The 17,828-nt window shown below is 33.6% G+C and overlaps 1 protein-coding gene across 2 annotated transcripts in view; it reads left to right on the forward strand.

Annotated features, from left to right (window-relative positions):
- Window positions 1-17,828, forward strand: part of TRHDE (thyrotropin releasing hormone degrading enzyme) — a 450,763-nt gene that overhangs the window by 347,440 nt on the left and 85,495 nt on the right. For both annotated transcript variants that reach the window (XM_004602680.3, XM_055118082.1), the window contains 3 exons: window positions 3,224-3,312; window positions 15,111-15,244; window positions 15,357-15,412. In XM_004602680.3, the coding sequence (XP_004602737.3) occupies window positions 3,224-3,312; window positions 15,111-15,244; window positions 15,357-15,412 (279 nt within the window). The remainder of the gene's footprint in view (window positions 1-3,223; window positions 3,313-15,110; window positions 15,245-15,356; window positions 15,413-17,828) is intronic.

The following is a 17,828-nucleotide window of genomic DNA, read 5'->3' on the forward strand; positions in this document are numbered from 1 at the left end:
CTGGACAGGAGGGAAAAGTTTCTTCTCTCTCCCCCCATTTCCCTGCCAGGGAAAGGGGGGGAAGGGCATGGCGATCACCATACTATGTGAACCACTAATGAGAGATACAAGATTGCAATGATCCAATTTCTGGAAGAAATTTCCCTGGACTTAGTTGCTAAAATACAGATATCCATATCCAAATCCAAGAGACCTCATATCTCTTCACCACAGATCTGACTTTAATGGACAACTCATAACAATAATAGTGAGTTTTTTGTTGAAATGTTGAATGTAACCAAAGTAAAGAGAAAATAAAGTGAAATTTATCAGTTACCCAGGCCGGGGGGGGGGAGGGGGACAGGGGAGGGATGGGAGGTATACTGAGATGTTTGTTTTTTTTTTTTTGGTGGTGGAATATGCGCACTGTTGAAGGGATGGTTGTTTTAGCATTGTATAACTGAGACTTAAGCCTGAAAGCATTGTAATTTTCCACATGGTGATTTAATAAAAAAAAAAGTCAAGTTTATAATCTTTGTTACACCTGTAGATTTATTTAGTCCCTCTTATTTTAATTTAGTTCAGTTTAATTCAACTGTAACTTAGAGTACCTACTTTTTCAGGCTTTGAAAACCCTTAGGTACAAAAAGAAATGATGGGTCTGGAGCAATAGCACAGCGGGTAGGGCGTTTGCCTTGCATGCAGCCAAACCGGGTTCAATTCCCAGCATACCATGTGGTCCTCTGAGCACTTCGAGGAGTAATTCCTTAGTGCATGAGCCGGGAGTAACACCTGTGCATTGCTGGGTGCGACCCAAAAAGAAAAAAATAATAAGAGCTCATCCTTTGAAAATCATATGTGTCAGGCAGTATTATCTCAACTGATATTTTCAAATTAATAAAAAAATCAGTCTTTTTACAGAGCAGCTATTAAAGAAATATATCAGTTCTTTGTGCCTTCCTCAGAGAAATTCATTATTGAATATTTATGGCATGTGCATACTTTGTTAGCTACCAGGAAGTATTTGTTAAAGAGCTTACAAAAGTTAGTTTCATCCTACCTTAAGTATAGTAGGTATTTGACTACTATACTTTATTTCCTGATAAATTGTGTAGAACCAATTGCCAAATAGTATAATGTCTATACATAGTTGGTACTCAAAATTGTTTTTATGACTAATGCAGCACATTATTTTAAGATTAAAAATAAATATTTCAATTTTATATATTATCAAAAGTATATATGAAATATTAATTTCTTCCATTTTGAACTTTATTTTAGTATTAGTGAATTCTGTTCACTGTGTACATAATGTAAAATGGTAAAATATATGGTAAAATAATAAAATATCTCATTATATATTTAAAAGATATTTGGTAACTTCCCAAATTCCTAGAGTCAGATTTATTGGTAGTCATATAATTATGACTAATTACTGACTAATTACTTTTATTATTATTTTGAAAAATGTTGTGATATTGTTAAGGTTACAGAGTATTTCTTCTTTATATTTTCAAGATTAAAAATATATTCCATGTCCCAAATATCAACAACCAACTAACCCTGTTTATATATTAAGATTGTGATGTTTGGCCAAAATACCAGACTTTATTGTAGGGAGAAAAAAAATGTAGGACCAGAGAGATTTACAGTGGTTAAGCCTTTTGCCTTGCATGGGTTCTATCCCAGTTCAATCCCCTGTACCACATTATTTTCCTTTAGCACCTTCTGGAGTGATGTCTAAACATAGAGCCAGGAGCCAGCGTAAGAACTGTAAGATATGGGTAAAACAAACAAAAAGAAATGGGGTAAAGTTGTTGAACTTATTAAGACCATACATACCATACCATCGCTCTCTGACTACTCATTTGATATTAAAATAATATTGCCACAGAGATCATACACGGATTAATATACTTACCATGGATGCTTCTGATCTTGGTTTAATTCCTAACACCACATGTGGTTCTCTGAAGACCAGGAGTGATCCCAGAGCACAGTCAGAAATAAGTTCTCAGCATTGCTGTGTATGGATCAACATCACCCCCAAAAGAAAACCCTAAAACAATATTAATTCACGTGCAAATATAAGTCTCAAGTTTTATACCTTAATATCTGAGGCTGATGACTGATTCATGCATATTGGTTAAAGATTTCACACATTAATTTGGAATTTCCATTTCAGAAAACAGAATGATGTTTTTCATAGTGTTATTGAATTAATTTGAATGAGGAGGATTTGCTTAGAATTAACTTTGTTTATGCTCTGCTGAATAACTTTGCGTATGCCGTATTAACTTTTCTGTAAAATTTAATGTTTTTTAAAAGAAGAGTTAGGCAAGTTGAAACTATTGAAATGTATATTAGTCTGGTTTAAAAGCAGTAATTCTGAGATTTAATAAATATAAAGTTGGCTCAGATTTGTAGATCTCAGCTACTCATTTTTCCTAATACAAAGTGTCAAGTTAGCTTTCCTCTTTTTGTTGCATGTTTGTTTCTTTTGCAAGATTGAAACTAAAACTGATAAGAGGCCAAATCTACGGACATTGAGAGTGATTTCTTCTTGACTTATTTCTTATGTCGCAACTGAGAATTTTTTTCAGTTCTCTGCGGGTTCCCCCGGAGATCTCTCCGGCCCGCGGAGAGACAACAGTAGAAAGCGCTCCTAATTGGGTGGGTTCTTTGAGCGGTTCCGATCTGAAATAAAACTAGTGAGGATAATAAATAGGAGGCCCAAGACGACACATGCCGATCAAGGGCAACTTTATTAACTGCCATGCTGGTTTTATACTTTTCTTAGCAGGGGATTAGTACATAAGATGTCAATCATCAGGGAAGTGTCTTCTCAGACCAAATAAGGAAAGGTTCGGGGTGTATTAGGTGGGCTTACAACATTCTTCAAGAGTAGATTGAGAAATAGTGGGGAGAGGAAGGCAAGGGTTTATCTGGCAGGAGCATTCTACTTTAGGGCTTTATGGAGTCTCTTAGTTAACTGCCCTGGGCTACTTTTACCTCTTGAGTTTGGCTATTTCCTTTGTCACAAGGGCACCTTTGCCTCAGGTCATGCAAAGCTGGTAATGGAATTTTCTGGTTTGTCCAGGGTAAAGGTTTTGGGTCCTCTTTTGTTCAGGGTCCTGAGCAGTCCCCAATAGTTCTCCTACGAAAGAATAACAAAAATGCATAGGAAGAAGTATTTGTTTGATATAACTGATTTTATTCTCAAAACTGCTCTTTTATTTTTCAGTTACCTGTGGCAGATTCCATTAACGGTTGTGGTAGGAAATAGAAGCCATGTGTCTTCAGAAGCTATTATTTGGGTGTCTAACAAATCAGGTAAAATATATATTCACCCTGAGGAACTATTTAATTTCAGATAATTGTTTAGCAACTAAGCCTGTAGTTTTAGTTGTATAAAAATGTGAATAAAGGAAAATTAGAAAATATAGAGGAATGATAATCACTTCACAAAAGTAGGTCTGACAGAGTATGATAGCCTAATTTCAGTCTGCCTACATAATTATTTAATTGATTTGTTTGATAATAAAGGGAAAATTTAAAATAAGTTTTTGTATTACTAATTTTAGCTATTGTAAACAACATCATTTTATAATTACAAATGTAATTAAGATATAATTAAAGCTCCCAATAGAATAATATACCAAAAATTGAAATGCAAACCACATTTTTATTTCATTTTCCTGCTATCTTCTTCTTACCAGCTCTTGATGGGTGAGGCAATATTCTCTATACAATTAGATAATTATAGGAGACAAATGAAGGATTTCTAGGTGTTCTTAAATTATCCTTTATGTAGGGTCAAGCCTAACAGAGAAGAAAAGATAAGATAGTATTTTATTTCTATATACCTTCAATAAGATAGTGACTTATTTCAGTTAACTATGAGAAAAACTTTCTTGAATCCAATATAATCTTTCATGGTGGACTGTGAAACATATTCCTTTTATTTCTGTTTTCTATTGAACTGAAAAAAAAACATCTTTTTTGTAAGTTTGCATTTAGATGGTCAATGTCTCCAAACTTTATTTTTCCTAAATTTTCTTTTTGTGTTGCTAATTGATATCTTTCTGTACTGTAAGTACTTTAAACTTCCAGAATCTTATTTTAAATAGAGTGAGATATTTAAAAAAACAGTACTTTCAGCTTGGTCCTGCTACAGGAAGGGATATTTGAGAATTTAAAATATGTACATAATAAATATAGGACAAAGATTTTATAATAGAATATTATCTGCTTAGCAGAAATATAAATCTATTTCCACTTAAGTATTAAAATTTCCTTCTTATTTTAAACACATAATATTATAAAAATATTTTTAATTTTACATGCATTGTATAGAAAACATACATAATAGAGACATTAAAATAAATAAAAATTTGTGGTATTTCTTTTAAATTGCTTATTACAATCTATTTCTTTCATTTTTAAAATATACCATATTCTGAATTTATTTAATATATTTTGTTTCTTTATAATTTCAACTTCTTTTTTAATTTATATGTATATACACATAATTTCCTACTAAATGATGAATAAAATCTGTGGTTGTTAGTCAAATGAGTCAACAAGTATGTTGACTGAATTCTTTCCTACATCGAATTGCTAGGATAATGAAACTGAACAGTCTGAAGGAGTATAATCTTTCTCTTGAAAAGGTAGAGAAATGGGAGAATTAGAAAAGGGCAATGGTACTGACCGGACGTGAGGAATAGATCGAATCTTCCCTTTTTGACAGTGCAGGGATTCAAGAAAGTTCTGATTCTTCCTGGTATTTTTCCTAGGTTTATTTCCTCTACTTCCCTCATTATTTCCTTGTTATTATTGAAGGTATCCCCTTACTCTAAAGTACTAATATTGTGTCACTACTTTCCATGACCAATAAAAACAGGTTGTCTTTGAGAAATTGTCTTAATTGATATTATCTAATCATTATGAATTGTGAATACAGCATATTCCAGTCTTACCCCAAATTTGTGAAATGTGCAACCTATAGAGTATAATGTCATTTCCCTTTAAATCATTGCATATATATTTAATCAATATACTATTGTCCCTTTCTGGGAGGAGGACACACCTGGTGGTTCTTGAGGCTTACTGCTCGTTCTGCGTTCAACAGTCACACTTGGGGAGACTCGGAAGACTCGAGAGTGTAGTGATGCCAGAAATTGAAATTGAAGTGGAGTCTGCTGCATGCAGGGCAAGCACCTTGCCAGTTGTACTATTTCTCTAACCCCAGATTTTATAGTACTTTAGTATTTGTAGTCCCAGATTTTATTTTACATATATATATATTTTAATATATATACGAGTAAGGAGAGGCTGCTAAAATCTTAGGGCTGGTAGGAATAGAGACATTACTGGTGCCCGCTCAAGCAAATCGATGAGCAAATGGATGACAGTGATACAGTGATACCATTGTCCCATTTGAAATTTTGAAGCTTTTTTTGAGAATTTCCATGTCATATAAATGTTTCCTAAAAACTTGTAAAATGCACAAAAATTGAAGACTTCTAAGAAGAAATCTCAAAGATAACCTTTCTATTTTGTCTGTTCGGTCTCATGTATTGGATAATTTTGTCTTGAGGGCCCATTTTTTTTTTTTTTTGCATTTTGCGGTCACACCTGGTGATGCACAGGGGTTACTCCTGGTTCTGCACTCAGGAATTACCCCTGGTGGTGTTCAGGGGACCATATGAGATACTGGGAATCGAACCCGGGTCAGCCACGTGCAAGGTAAACATCTACCCACTGTGCTATGGATCCAGCCCCTTGAGGCCCATCTTTTTTGTCACAGGAATATTTTTTCTCTTTGACAAGTTAACTTTATTTATTTATTTATTTTTAATTTATTTTTATTTTTTATTGAATCACCATGTGGAAAGTTACAAAGCTTTCAGGCTTAAGTCTCAGTTATACAATGCTTGAACTCCCATCCCTTCACCAGTGCACATATTCCACCACCAAGAACCACAGTAAACCTCCCCCAAACCTCCCACCTCCCCAGCCCCCCACCCCGCCTGTGTAGCTGATAAATTTCACTTTACTTTCTCTTTACTTTTATTACATTCAATATTTCAACAAAAAAACTCACTATTATTGTTTGGAGTTCCTCCCCCCCAATGTCGGACCTGCTGGAAAGGAAGCATTTTATAATTTGTTTTCCATTGCTGAGAATGAAGAGATACGAGGTCATGTGGCCAAAATAGTGGCTGTGAGGTTTTAGATTTTTGTATTTTAGTATTTTAGTAAGTCCAGAGAAATTTCTGCCAGAAGTTGTATCATTGCTAGCTCATACCTCTCTGCTACTTGATATTCCACATATGAGTGCAATCTTTCTGTGTCTCTTTCTTTCTGACTCATTTCATTCAACATGATACTTTTCAGGTTGATCCACTTATATGCAAATTTCATGACTTTATCTTTTCTGACAGCTGCATAGTATTCCATTGTGTATATGTACCAAAGTTTCTTTAACCAGTCATCTGCTTTTGGGCACTCCATTTTTTTTCCAGATTGTTGCTGTTGTAAACAGTGCTGCAATGAACATAAAAATGCAAATGTCATTTCTACTATACCTTTTTGCCTCTCTAGGATATATTCCCAGGAGTGATATTGCTGAGTCAAATGGGAGTTCAATTTCTAATTTTCTGACAATCGTCCATATTGTTTTCCAAAAGGGTGAACAAGTCGGCATTCCCACTAGCAGTGAAGAAGAGTCCCTTTCTCCCCACATCCACACCAATATCGGTTCTTTTGGTTTTTTTTTTTGGTTGTGGGCCAGTCTATGTGGTGTGAGATGGTATCTCATTGTTGTTTGGATCTGCATCTCCCTGATGATTAGTGATGTCGAGCATTTTCTCAAGTGCCTCTCAGCCATTCGGATTTCTTCTTTGGGGAAGTTTCTTTTCATTTCATCACCCCATTTTTTGATCGGGTTGGCAGTTGTCTTCTTGCTGAATTAAACCAGTGCCTTGTATATCCTTGATATCAACCCCTTATTGGATGGGTATTGGGTAAATATCCTTTCCCATTCTGTAGGCTGTCTTTGTATTTTGGTCACTGTATCTTTTGAGGTGCAGAAGCTTCTTAGTTTAATGTAGTACCCATTTATTTATCTCTGTTTTCACTTGCTTGGCCAGTGGTGTGTCAGCTTTGAAGATACCATTGGTTATAATGTCGTGGAGGATTTTGCCGACCTTGTTTTCAGTGTACCTTAGGGATTCTGGTCTGATGTTGAGGTCTTTAATCCATTTTGATCTGACTTTTGTACATGGTGATAGGTGGAGATCTGAGTTTATTTTTTTGCATGGTGATAGGTGGAGATCTGAGTTTATTTTTTTGCATATAGCGGTCCAGTTTTTCCAGCACAATTTGTTAAACATGCTTTCCTTGCTCCACTTCACATTTCTTGTTCCCTTATCAAATATTAGATGATCATATATTTGGGGTGGTGTGTCAGAATAGTCAATCCTGTTCTATTGGTCTGCAGCTCTGCCTTTGTTCCAGTACAATGCTGTTTTATTTACTACCATTTTGTAGTAGAGTTTGAATTTGGGGAGGTTGATTCCTCCCATTTTCTTTTTTCCCAAGTATTGCTTTAGCTATTTGTGGGGGCTTGTTGTTCCATACGATTTTCAGGAGTGCTTGCTCTATTTCTTTGAAAATATCAAGGGTATCCTTATAGAGATTGCATTGAATTTGTACAATGCTTTGGGAAGTATTGCCATTTTGATAATATTAATTATTCCAATCCATGAGCAGGGGATATCATTCCATTTCCTCGTGTCCTCTTTTATTTCGTGAAGTAGTGTTTTGTAGTTTTCATTATACAAGTCCTTTACCTCCTTAGTTAAGCTGATTCCAAGATATTTGATCGTTTGATGTACAATTGTGAACGGGATTGCTTTTATCAAGTCACTTTCTTCTCTCTCATTATTTGAGTATAGGAAAGCCATGGACTTTTGGGTATTGATTTTATAGCCTGCAACTTTACTATACAAGTCTATTGTTTCTAAGAGTTTCTTGGTAAAGGTTTTAGGGTTCTCTAAGTATAGTATCATATCATCTGTATATAGTGAGAGTTTGATTTCTTTCTTTTCTACCTGAATGCCCTTAATATCTTTTTCTTGTATAACTGCTATTGCAAGTACTTCCAGTGCTATATTGAACAGGAGTGGAGAGAGTGGCCATCCTTGTCTAGTCCCTGATCTCAGAGGGAAGGCTCTTAGTTTTTCCCCAATGAGGATGATGTTTGCTGTAGGCTTGTAGTAGATGACTTTGACTATCTTGAGGAAAGTCCCTTTTGTACCCATTTTGGTGAGAGTTTTCATCATAAATGGGTGCTGGATCTTGTCAAATGCTTTCTCTGCATCTATTGATATGATCATATGGTTCTTTTCTTTTGTTGATATGATAGGTTATGTTGATTGATTTCCAAATGTTAAACCATCCTTGCATCCCCAGGATGAATCCCACTTGGTCGTAGTGTATGATTTTTTGATGAGTTGTTGAATTCTGTTTGCTAATATTTTGATGAGAATCTTTGCATCCGTGTTCATCAGGGATATTGGCCTATAGTTTTCTCTTTTTTTTTGTGGTGTTTTGTTTGCTTTTGGTATTAGGGAATATGAGCCTCGTAGAAACTATTTGGGAGGGTTTCTGTTTTTTTTCAATTTCCTGGAATAGCTTGAGAAGAACTGGCAACAGGTCCTCTTTTAATGTTTTCAAGAGTTTGCTAAGTGAATCCATTTGGACCTGGGCTTTTGTTTTTGGTAAGAATTTTGATTACAGTTTCAATTTCCTTGATATTAATAGGACTGTTCAGGTATTCCTGGTCTTCTTGGTTCAGCCTTGGGAGATTGTGGGAATCCAGGAATTTATCCATTTCCTCTAGGTTCTCTTGTTTCGTGGCATACAGCTTTTCAAAGTAGTCTCTGATAATCTTTTGAATTTCTTTGGTTTCTATTGTGATGTCCCCCTTTTCATTTCTGATTCTGTTTATAAGAGTTCTCTCTCTCTTTCTTTGTGAGTCTTGCTAATGGTTTATCAATCTTGTTTACTTTCTCGAAGAACCAGCTCTTGGTTTCATTGATCTTTCAGATTGTCCTTTGGTTTTCATGTCGTTGATTTCTGCCCTAAGTTTTATTACCTCTTTTCTTCTGCCTGGTTTGGGCTCATTTTGTTGGTCATTTTCTAAAATCTTAATCTGTGAAGTTAAGTTATTTATGTGGGCCCTTTCTTCCTTCCTGAGGAATGCTTGCAGAGCTATAAATTTTCCCCTTAACATGGCTTTAGCTTTGTCCCACAGGTTCTGGTAGCTCGTGTCTTCATTCTCATTTGTTTCCAGGTACTTTTTGATTTCTTCCTTGATTGCCTTCCTGACCCACTCATTATTCAACATTGAGTTGTTTAATTTCCAGGTGTTTGATTTGGTTTTCTGCATCTGTCCATGATTAACTATCTTCAGTGCATCATGGTCTGAAAAGATAGCTGATACAATGTCTATTTTCCTGATTCTGTTGAGGTATGTTGTGTGGCCCAGCACATGGTCTATTCTGGAAAATGTTCCATGTGCACTGGAAAAGAATGTGTTTTACCCTTTTTTTGGATGTAAAGCCTGTCACAGGAAAATTATAATAGAGGAAAAGCACAGTGCTGATATTAGAGGGGAAAGTTGATTTCTTTTTTTTTCAAAATATATTCAAATAATAACATCTTTTTCTTAATAATGGAAACTTTTTTTAAGGCATTTGGTTTCAAATGTCACTTACTCTAGACATCCTAACTTATTCAACATTTCAATAAGTACCTAATTAATTCAAAGGTTAATAATACATTTTAACATAAAAAAATTTTTAAAACAAAGTTTGTTATTTAAAACAAAGTGATTTTTTATCTTTAGTTTTTACTTAAAAATACTAATTACCAGACATTTTTAAGTGTGAAAGTTCACTTGTTAGCTGAAACTTCAACTGAGTTAAGTATTTCCTTAGTTTAATTTCCAGTTTAATTTCCAGTGTTAGGTAAGAAAACACTTCAAACAAAGGAGCAATTGATTGTGAAAACTGTATGTTAAAATTAATAATGGCAAAATACTGTAGCTTTTTACTCAAACATCACTTTATTTTAAACTCAAAATTCTTTAAAATATTATTATTAATCTCCATTGTGAAAATGAGGACATTAAGATTTAACAAATTTAGCTTTCTGGCCCAAAGTATCTTTGAAGCTTGTTATTTAGTTACTTATTTATTTTTTGCTTTTTGGGTCATACCCAGTGATGCTCAGGGGTTACTCCTGGCTCTGCACTCAGGAATCACTCCTGAATGTGCCCGGGGGACCATATGGGATGCTGGGAATTGAACCTGGGTCGGCCGCCTGCAAAGCAAATGCCCTACCCACTGTGCTATCGCTCCAGCCCAAAGCTTGTTATTTTTTAAAAATTTTTTTCTTTTTTTAATTTTTTTGTTTATGTTTTGTTTTGTTTTGACTCCCATCCTAAAGTTCTGGGGGCTTGTCCTGTTTCAGTCTGTAGATGCTATTCCAGGCAGTTCTCTGGGATTTTACAGTGCCTGGGATGAAAATTGGGATCCCTTTATGCAAAGTTTATACTCCAATCCCACTGAATGACTTCCCTCACTCATTAGTTTTATTTTCTAAATTAATTTTCTCTACCAATTTTGTCACTAGACACACATATTGGTAGCTAATTATTTGGATTGTTCACATGTTGGTTTTGTTTTGTTTTATAGGATGTACAAAACATTATCTAACTTAAAGTCAAGTAAGAAAACCGAGCCATCTTATAACTAGTTTCTTCAGATTGTTATCTTGTTATGATGGTTGACAATTTTTGTTTTGTTTCATTTTGTTTTCTAACTATATCCAATATCGCTCAGGACTTACTCCTACTCCTGGCTCTGTGCTCAGAGAAGCATGCTGTGCCAGGGGTCAAAACAATGTTGACCACGTGTAAGCCAAGTGCCTTAATCCTTGTACTATGTCTCTGGCCCTTGGTTATCACTTTTATTTCAAAATTGGAATGTTCTATAACTATACAAGTTTGAACAAAAAGGCATAATTTTACTTATATTTTATTCCCAAAGAAGGATAGGCATTTAAACACAAAATCTTATAGAATGGCAACTTTTCATTCCTTGATACAGTCTAAAGCCTTTGGCATTTTGAATACATTCAAATATAATTTTAATTTGCAATACTGTTGCTTTAAATATAAGGTCCATATTTTTTATTATGATACTCATCAGATATGGTACCTCATTAGGACATTGGAAAAGATCTCTTTAAAATTCATTGCTTGCCTGTACTAATCCCTGCACTAATTTTTGAGATATAATTAACTAGTATAAAAAAGATACTTAAAAATCTATTGCAAACTCTTTTAGGAATCATTTCTTCAAAGATCTCATTTATAGCAAAGGCATAAAAATCTTCATGATAGTAATAACCTTCAGGTTTTAGTCATCAACTTAATAACTGCATACTAAAAAACAAAAGATGTCTGTCTTTCCTATTGTTATCAGACACGGAAGGTATAGGGATTTTCTTTTCTATTTCAGTTTGTCTATATCATACCTGTTGACTGGAATGAGTTCACAAACTAGAGTTGGCAAAGGGGCAGAGTTTGAAACCCAAATCTGATTGGGGACAGTGAAGTCAACACCTCCACGACTACCAGGCTTAGTTTTTGGGGCCTAAACATTCCTGGCAAGTGACACAACATAGCAGGGAAAATGAACTTGTCATACCTGCATTTGCCAGGGTGAGTATTATTAGGAGAGGACCCAGACTTCCTAGGCACTGCTGGAAGACTAATCCTTATTCCCTCCCTCCAAAGCAAAGATGTTAAAAAAAAACCTAGAAAATTTAAAATGCTAGGGGCTGGAGTGATATCACAGCGGGTAGGGCATTTGCCTTGCACATGGCCGACCCGAGTTTGATTCCCAGTATCCCATACGGTCCCCTGAGCACCGCCAGGAGTGATTCCTGAGTGCATGAGCCAGGAGTAACCCCTGTGCATCACCAGGTGTGACCCAAAAAAGCAAAAAAAAAAAGAAAATTTAAAATGTTAGAGTTGAGTGTATTACATAAAGTTAACACCCAAGTAAAATTTAAACAGACTTAATTAAAATTAAATGTGGGCAGAGATACAGTTTAGTAGTTGAGCACTTGCCTTGAATACTAGTGGCCTGAGTTTGATCCCCATTATTACCACACACATACACAAGTAGATTATATAACATAAAAAAACCTACAGTCATTTCCAAACTGTGAAAATGTAGATTATGAATATTAATTTCATTATTAACATGATGCTCTAATATAATGTATATATTTTTTCAAAATGGAGGAAGTGATCAAGCTTGCTCTTAACCAATGTTAATTGAACCACATTAATATAATATCTAATTTCACTTATAAATATCCACTCTAGTCCTGCCAATAAAGACTATTGAATAAATCAAAAGATTTTTCCCCCTTATGGTTTAGTAGTACTCTATTGTAATATAGATCCCATTTTCTTTATCTAGTCATCCATTGTTGGGAACTTGGGTTGTTTTCCTCTCTTAGCTAAAGTGAATAGTGCTGCAATGCTAAGTGGAATAAGTAAGGAAGAGAAAGATAAGTGTATGATCTTATATGTTATATATAGAGAACAAATTAAGAATATAGACAAAAACAATGAAAAAGAGAACTGGTGAAGTCAGAGAGCTATTGTTGCCAGAGGAGAGAAGGAGCGAGTAGAAGTAGTGCAATGAACTGTGATTATGGCGGAGGAACAGTGATACTTTCATTGATATGCCTGAAACCTAGTAAATTCCACTTTGAAGTGTTATGAAACTATATCCCCCAAACATATGAAGTAAGTGAAACATGCTGCTTCAATAAAATAATAATGAAATAGTAATTATATTATTATAAAAAGTGTATTTAGAGGTAGTTAGGATTAAACAAAATGCACAGTATTTTCTAATACTTCAGTCTTAATTTTTTTCCACTGACTTTCTGCATCATCAACAAAATTATATGAAATTCAGTGGGCTCCTGCTTAATTTTGTTCCTGGGCTACACCCAGTGGTGCTCAGTGCTACCGCCTGGCTCTGTGCCAAAGATCATTCCTGGTGAGCTCAGAGGACCATATGCGGTGCCTGGGATTGGACCTGGCTCAATAGCATTCAAGGCAAGCAACACTACCTTTATCACTACGGCCCCTAAATTAAGTTTTTTTTTAATTGCATATTTTCTCCTTAACTTTAAATTTTCATATCTGATGAATAAAGTGAGATAAAAAATTCACAGGATCTCTGTGTATCTAAACATTAATTTTTTGAAAATTTAAAAAACCAGGAAATATTAATATTTTAGATAACATAGGCTAAATTATTTTTTAAGTATTGTGAATTAATTTGGGTACAACCCCAAACTAGAGCTAATGCTCTATCATCCCACCAATTTACAGGATGGGAAGGTACCGTAAATGCCATATATAACTTGGCCCTTAGGTAACTAAGGAAATTGAAATTCAATGAAGGTTATGGTCTAAGTTGAAACTTTTATGTAGAGGAAAAATTGATCAAGAAGCCAACCTTTGTACTCCTAATTCATTTTTCTTTACATCAATGTAAGGATGTAAGATACTCATAACACATTTCAGTAAAATTATGTCATCTGATATCAACAGAATGTAACAATAAATGACACCAAATTTAGGAAAACTTAAATGGACCTAACAGCTTCTTTGGGCACTTTGGTTAATTTTTCTGGAGTATTAAACTACCAGTTCCAACAAATACTATATGGAGAAGTGGCAAGAAATTGAAGTGGTCGTTAAAACATTAATATTAGATCTTTATGTTCAGTGTCAATTATGTTCATGCATGTTTTTAATGTACATTTTTGAAAGCAGTAATAGTATGAAAAAATTAATTAGCTCATCCTATACTGCATGTTAGCAATCATTGCTCATTAAATTTCACCTAGTAGTTTTTGTGGTATAGGTTCTTCCTGTGTGCCTATTGCTAGAGGGGTAATGTATGTAAATTCATTTTATTAAAAAATAAAAGACAATCTGTTTTATAGTCTGATGTGTAAAACCCTAAAATAGAATAAAAAGCAGAGATGTTTTTTTCTCTTGCTCTGTGCAGCACAATTTCTGTGGTGCATTTTCTAATTTTGAAAATTGTGGGAATTGGAACACTGTGGGTTTTTCCTACCTCCAGAGGCATATGTATCTCCATGTGTTTATGTGTATATATAAAATATACATTTCAAATAAATTTCACACATTATACACAACTTCTATGAAGCATGAGTCCTGAAGACTGACAACAAAATCATTAGATCTGTGAGTTATAGTTCTGTGAAATCAATAAAGACTGACATTGAAAATTGAACAGGGTTCTCTGTAGCATTCTTGAAGAATTTAAAATATATAAGTTATGCTATTGCTTTACTGAATTCTTTAAATTGAATTAGCTGGTAACCATAATAAAGTTACTATTTTCAAACTGATTCCAATAAGCATAATTTATTGGCTTTTATCCAACTGGATATAGAAATACTAGAGTTTTAAACAAATGAGGCTTCATTTTCCCACCATTATTGATGATGCTAGGAAGTCTATTATTTATTAGTAGTTCCAAGAAAGAAGTTGAAAAACAACAGTGACTTTATAATAAATTAGACCTATTGTTTTAATCACATTTCTGCTGAATAAAATATGAGAAATGCTACTAAGTCTTTCCTTTTGTTCTAGCCTCACATCAGCAATTCAATTTGAAGTCACCTGAATACTGTAGTAAATTTCATGATTGTCTTAACTTGAAAAATAAAATTGTATAGGTAATATGGTTTTATTAGAAACAAAATGTCAGCTAAGGGAAACAATTAATTGAGGTATTACTAACCACTGGAGGTTTTCTACTGTCATTTTAGATATAGTGATAAATTATAGATTAGATTTAAATTATGTATTTAGGATAATATTCTCTTTTATTTTTTGGTACTGTGATAGCTGCTATTAAATACATTTTATACAATTTTAACACTATAAAATTTTAAATGTATTCTGTCCCCCAAAATACCATTTTCAGAGCACCATAGGATAACTTCTTTCAATAAAGGAAGCTGGTTGCTGGGGAATATCAATCAAACTGGTTACTTTAGAGTCAACTATGATTTAAGGAATTGGAGATTATTAATTGAGCAATTAATCAGGAATCATGAGGTAAAGTAAATTTACTCATCAAAGATCTGATTTTATGTGAATTACTGCCATTTGAAGCCTAACCAATCTTCTGTTTTCTTTTTCTTTTTTTTTTTTTTAACTGACTTCATAGGTTCTCTCTGTCAGTAATCGAGCAGGTTTAATTGATGATGCCTTCAGTCTGGCCAGGTATGTTTTCCTTTGGATCACCACGATAAAACTTATGTCTATAAAACATCATCCAAGAAGCTAAATGATACATAGGTCTTGCATAACAAATCTCTAAAAAATAATTTTATCTCAAGTTCATCATGTTGGGTTATAAGTTAGAATCAATGTGCTAAACTAAAAGCAACAGAAGCCATGGGATATTTCTGAGTCAAGATAATAATGATCAATTTCCACTACAAGTGCAATTTAACACTCTGGAGATTAGTAATCTTCTCTCAATCTCATTAATTAACCCTACAAAATGACTATTGTGCTAATGTTTAATGGAAAATACCTCCAAGCCTAAGTAATGTTTTCTTCCTGACATATCCTAGTATATCTTTAAAATTTCCTTTTAAAATGTCATTCTGTATGAAAAATTTGTGCTATAAAACAGAAATAAATATTCCATATATACATTAAATATTTCAAGGTAAAGTTGTTCTGGACAAGCTCTATGTTAATCTTATAATCTAATAATATAGCATAAGTCTTTAGATATTCTAGTTATAGTAGTATTTATGTTATTTATATACTTAGATTTATAATGTCAAATATGTTAGTCCTTTAATGTTAATGTTAGTCCTTTGAATAGTAACTAGATGAATTAACAATCACAAAACCAAGAAATATACTCAATTTTTGAGACATAATAGTACTAAAATCAGCCCTGGTTTATATTTCAATCATTATAAAATATCTGAAATTAAGATATGGCAATTCTCTTTATTCACCTGATTATTCGTATAATTTACCATATTTTCCTCTATGATAATTTTATGAAACTAGTTATATATGTAAGTCTCAACACAAAAATTTAATGGCCTTTGTGGTAGGTTTTACGTAGGACCTAATATTTTTACAACTTGAGTATTTAATCACATTTTAATTATCTTCCAAGGTTAAAAATGATATTACACCCTACAGCAGTCTAACCATCAAAAGTATTGAATTTAACTATATTGGTCTTGATAATTAGAAAAGGACAAATCTTGGGATCACATTGCAGAGTTTGTTTTGTGTAGAGATAAGTAATATCAAGGGGACAACAAATAAAGGGTAAAATAGTACTTGCGGATGTTTTTTGTTGTTTAATCTCTGGTTTGGGGGCTACACCTGGCAGTACTCAGAGCTTACTCCTGGCTCTGTGCTCAGTGATTAATCCTGTTGTGCTCTGGGGACCATATGTGGTGTCAGGGATAGAATCTGTATCAACAATATGCAAGGCATGTGTCCTACCAGCTGTACTATTGCTTTAGCCCTAGATACTTTTTTTCCCTTTCCATGTGCTGTTCTATTAAAAAAGAAAAACACAGACTCAAAATCTGACATTTACTTGCTTTCCTCATCTTGAAAGAAGCCAGAAATTTAACTAATATTTTCTCTTACTGATGAATGATTCTGTATCAGTACCTCATTATAAACTGACATGTAGAGTTCCTGGCATAAAGTTGACCACTAACTTAATGGCAAATCTAAGGACAATTTATCAGCAAGGAAATGTCTAATAAAATTTTTCCTGGTGAATGGAACTCTATAATGAGAACCAAGATCCACTTTCAGCAAAGATAAATAAATGGGATCTCATCCATAAAATAGTATTATTTTATTGGATATGACTTCTTGGGCAAGACTTCAAAAATAACAGTGGTAGAGCACAGTCTACTGATAAAGTAATATGTAGAGATAATGATTAATTTTTAGATTTTGCTCTGCACTGAAACATGAAGATATTGAAGAAAGTGTTAAATATGCTGTGAAAATTATTTTGACAGAAATTTAGAGTACAGAAATCTAGCAAGAGTTCCCTTAATGTGATATTGCACTGATATAAGCAGGAGGAAGAAAGTAAAAGATATAAAGTGAGAGTTTAAGGAAAAATTGGGAAGGAGAAAATAAACTTTTATGATCCTGTAACAAGTACTAAACACTTAGTAGCTTCAAGACACTGTTATGTTTTACTCATAATAATTTGATTTGCATAGCTTTATAAGATACATCCTTATATGTTATAATTAGTATTGCTATTAGTTTCACTTTATAGCTAAAGATATAGTGAATTAGATAGGTAAAGTAATAGTTGACATCACAGTATTTGATTTGACAGGGAATATCAGAATATCAGAGCTTTCCTAGTAAGCCTGGCAAGCTGTATATATATATATATATACATATATATATACATATATATACACACATACATATGTATATACACACACACATATATATACACTCACACATATATATATTTATATGTATAGTGACATGCAATATAGAAAGGTCAAGGAAAAGTAATATAATATTTCATATTAATCATTTGGATTTGAAATTGCCAAAGGGCAAATATGCAGAAATTGAAAGGAAGGATTATTTTGAGTCATTTGCATTAAGTGAT

Source organism: Sorex araneus, chromosome 10 (assembly GCF_027595985.1).
Source record: "Sorex araneus isolate mSorAra2 chromosome 10, mSorAra2.pri, whole genome shotgun sequence".
Lineage (NCBI taxonomy): Eukaryota > Metazoa > Chordata > Mammalia > Eulipotyphla > Soricidae > Sorex > Sorex araneus.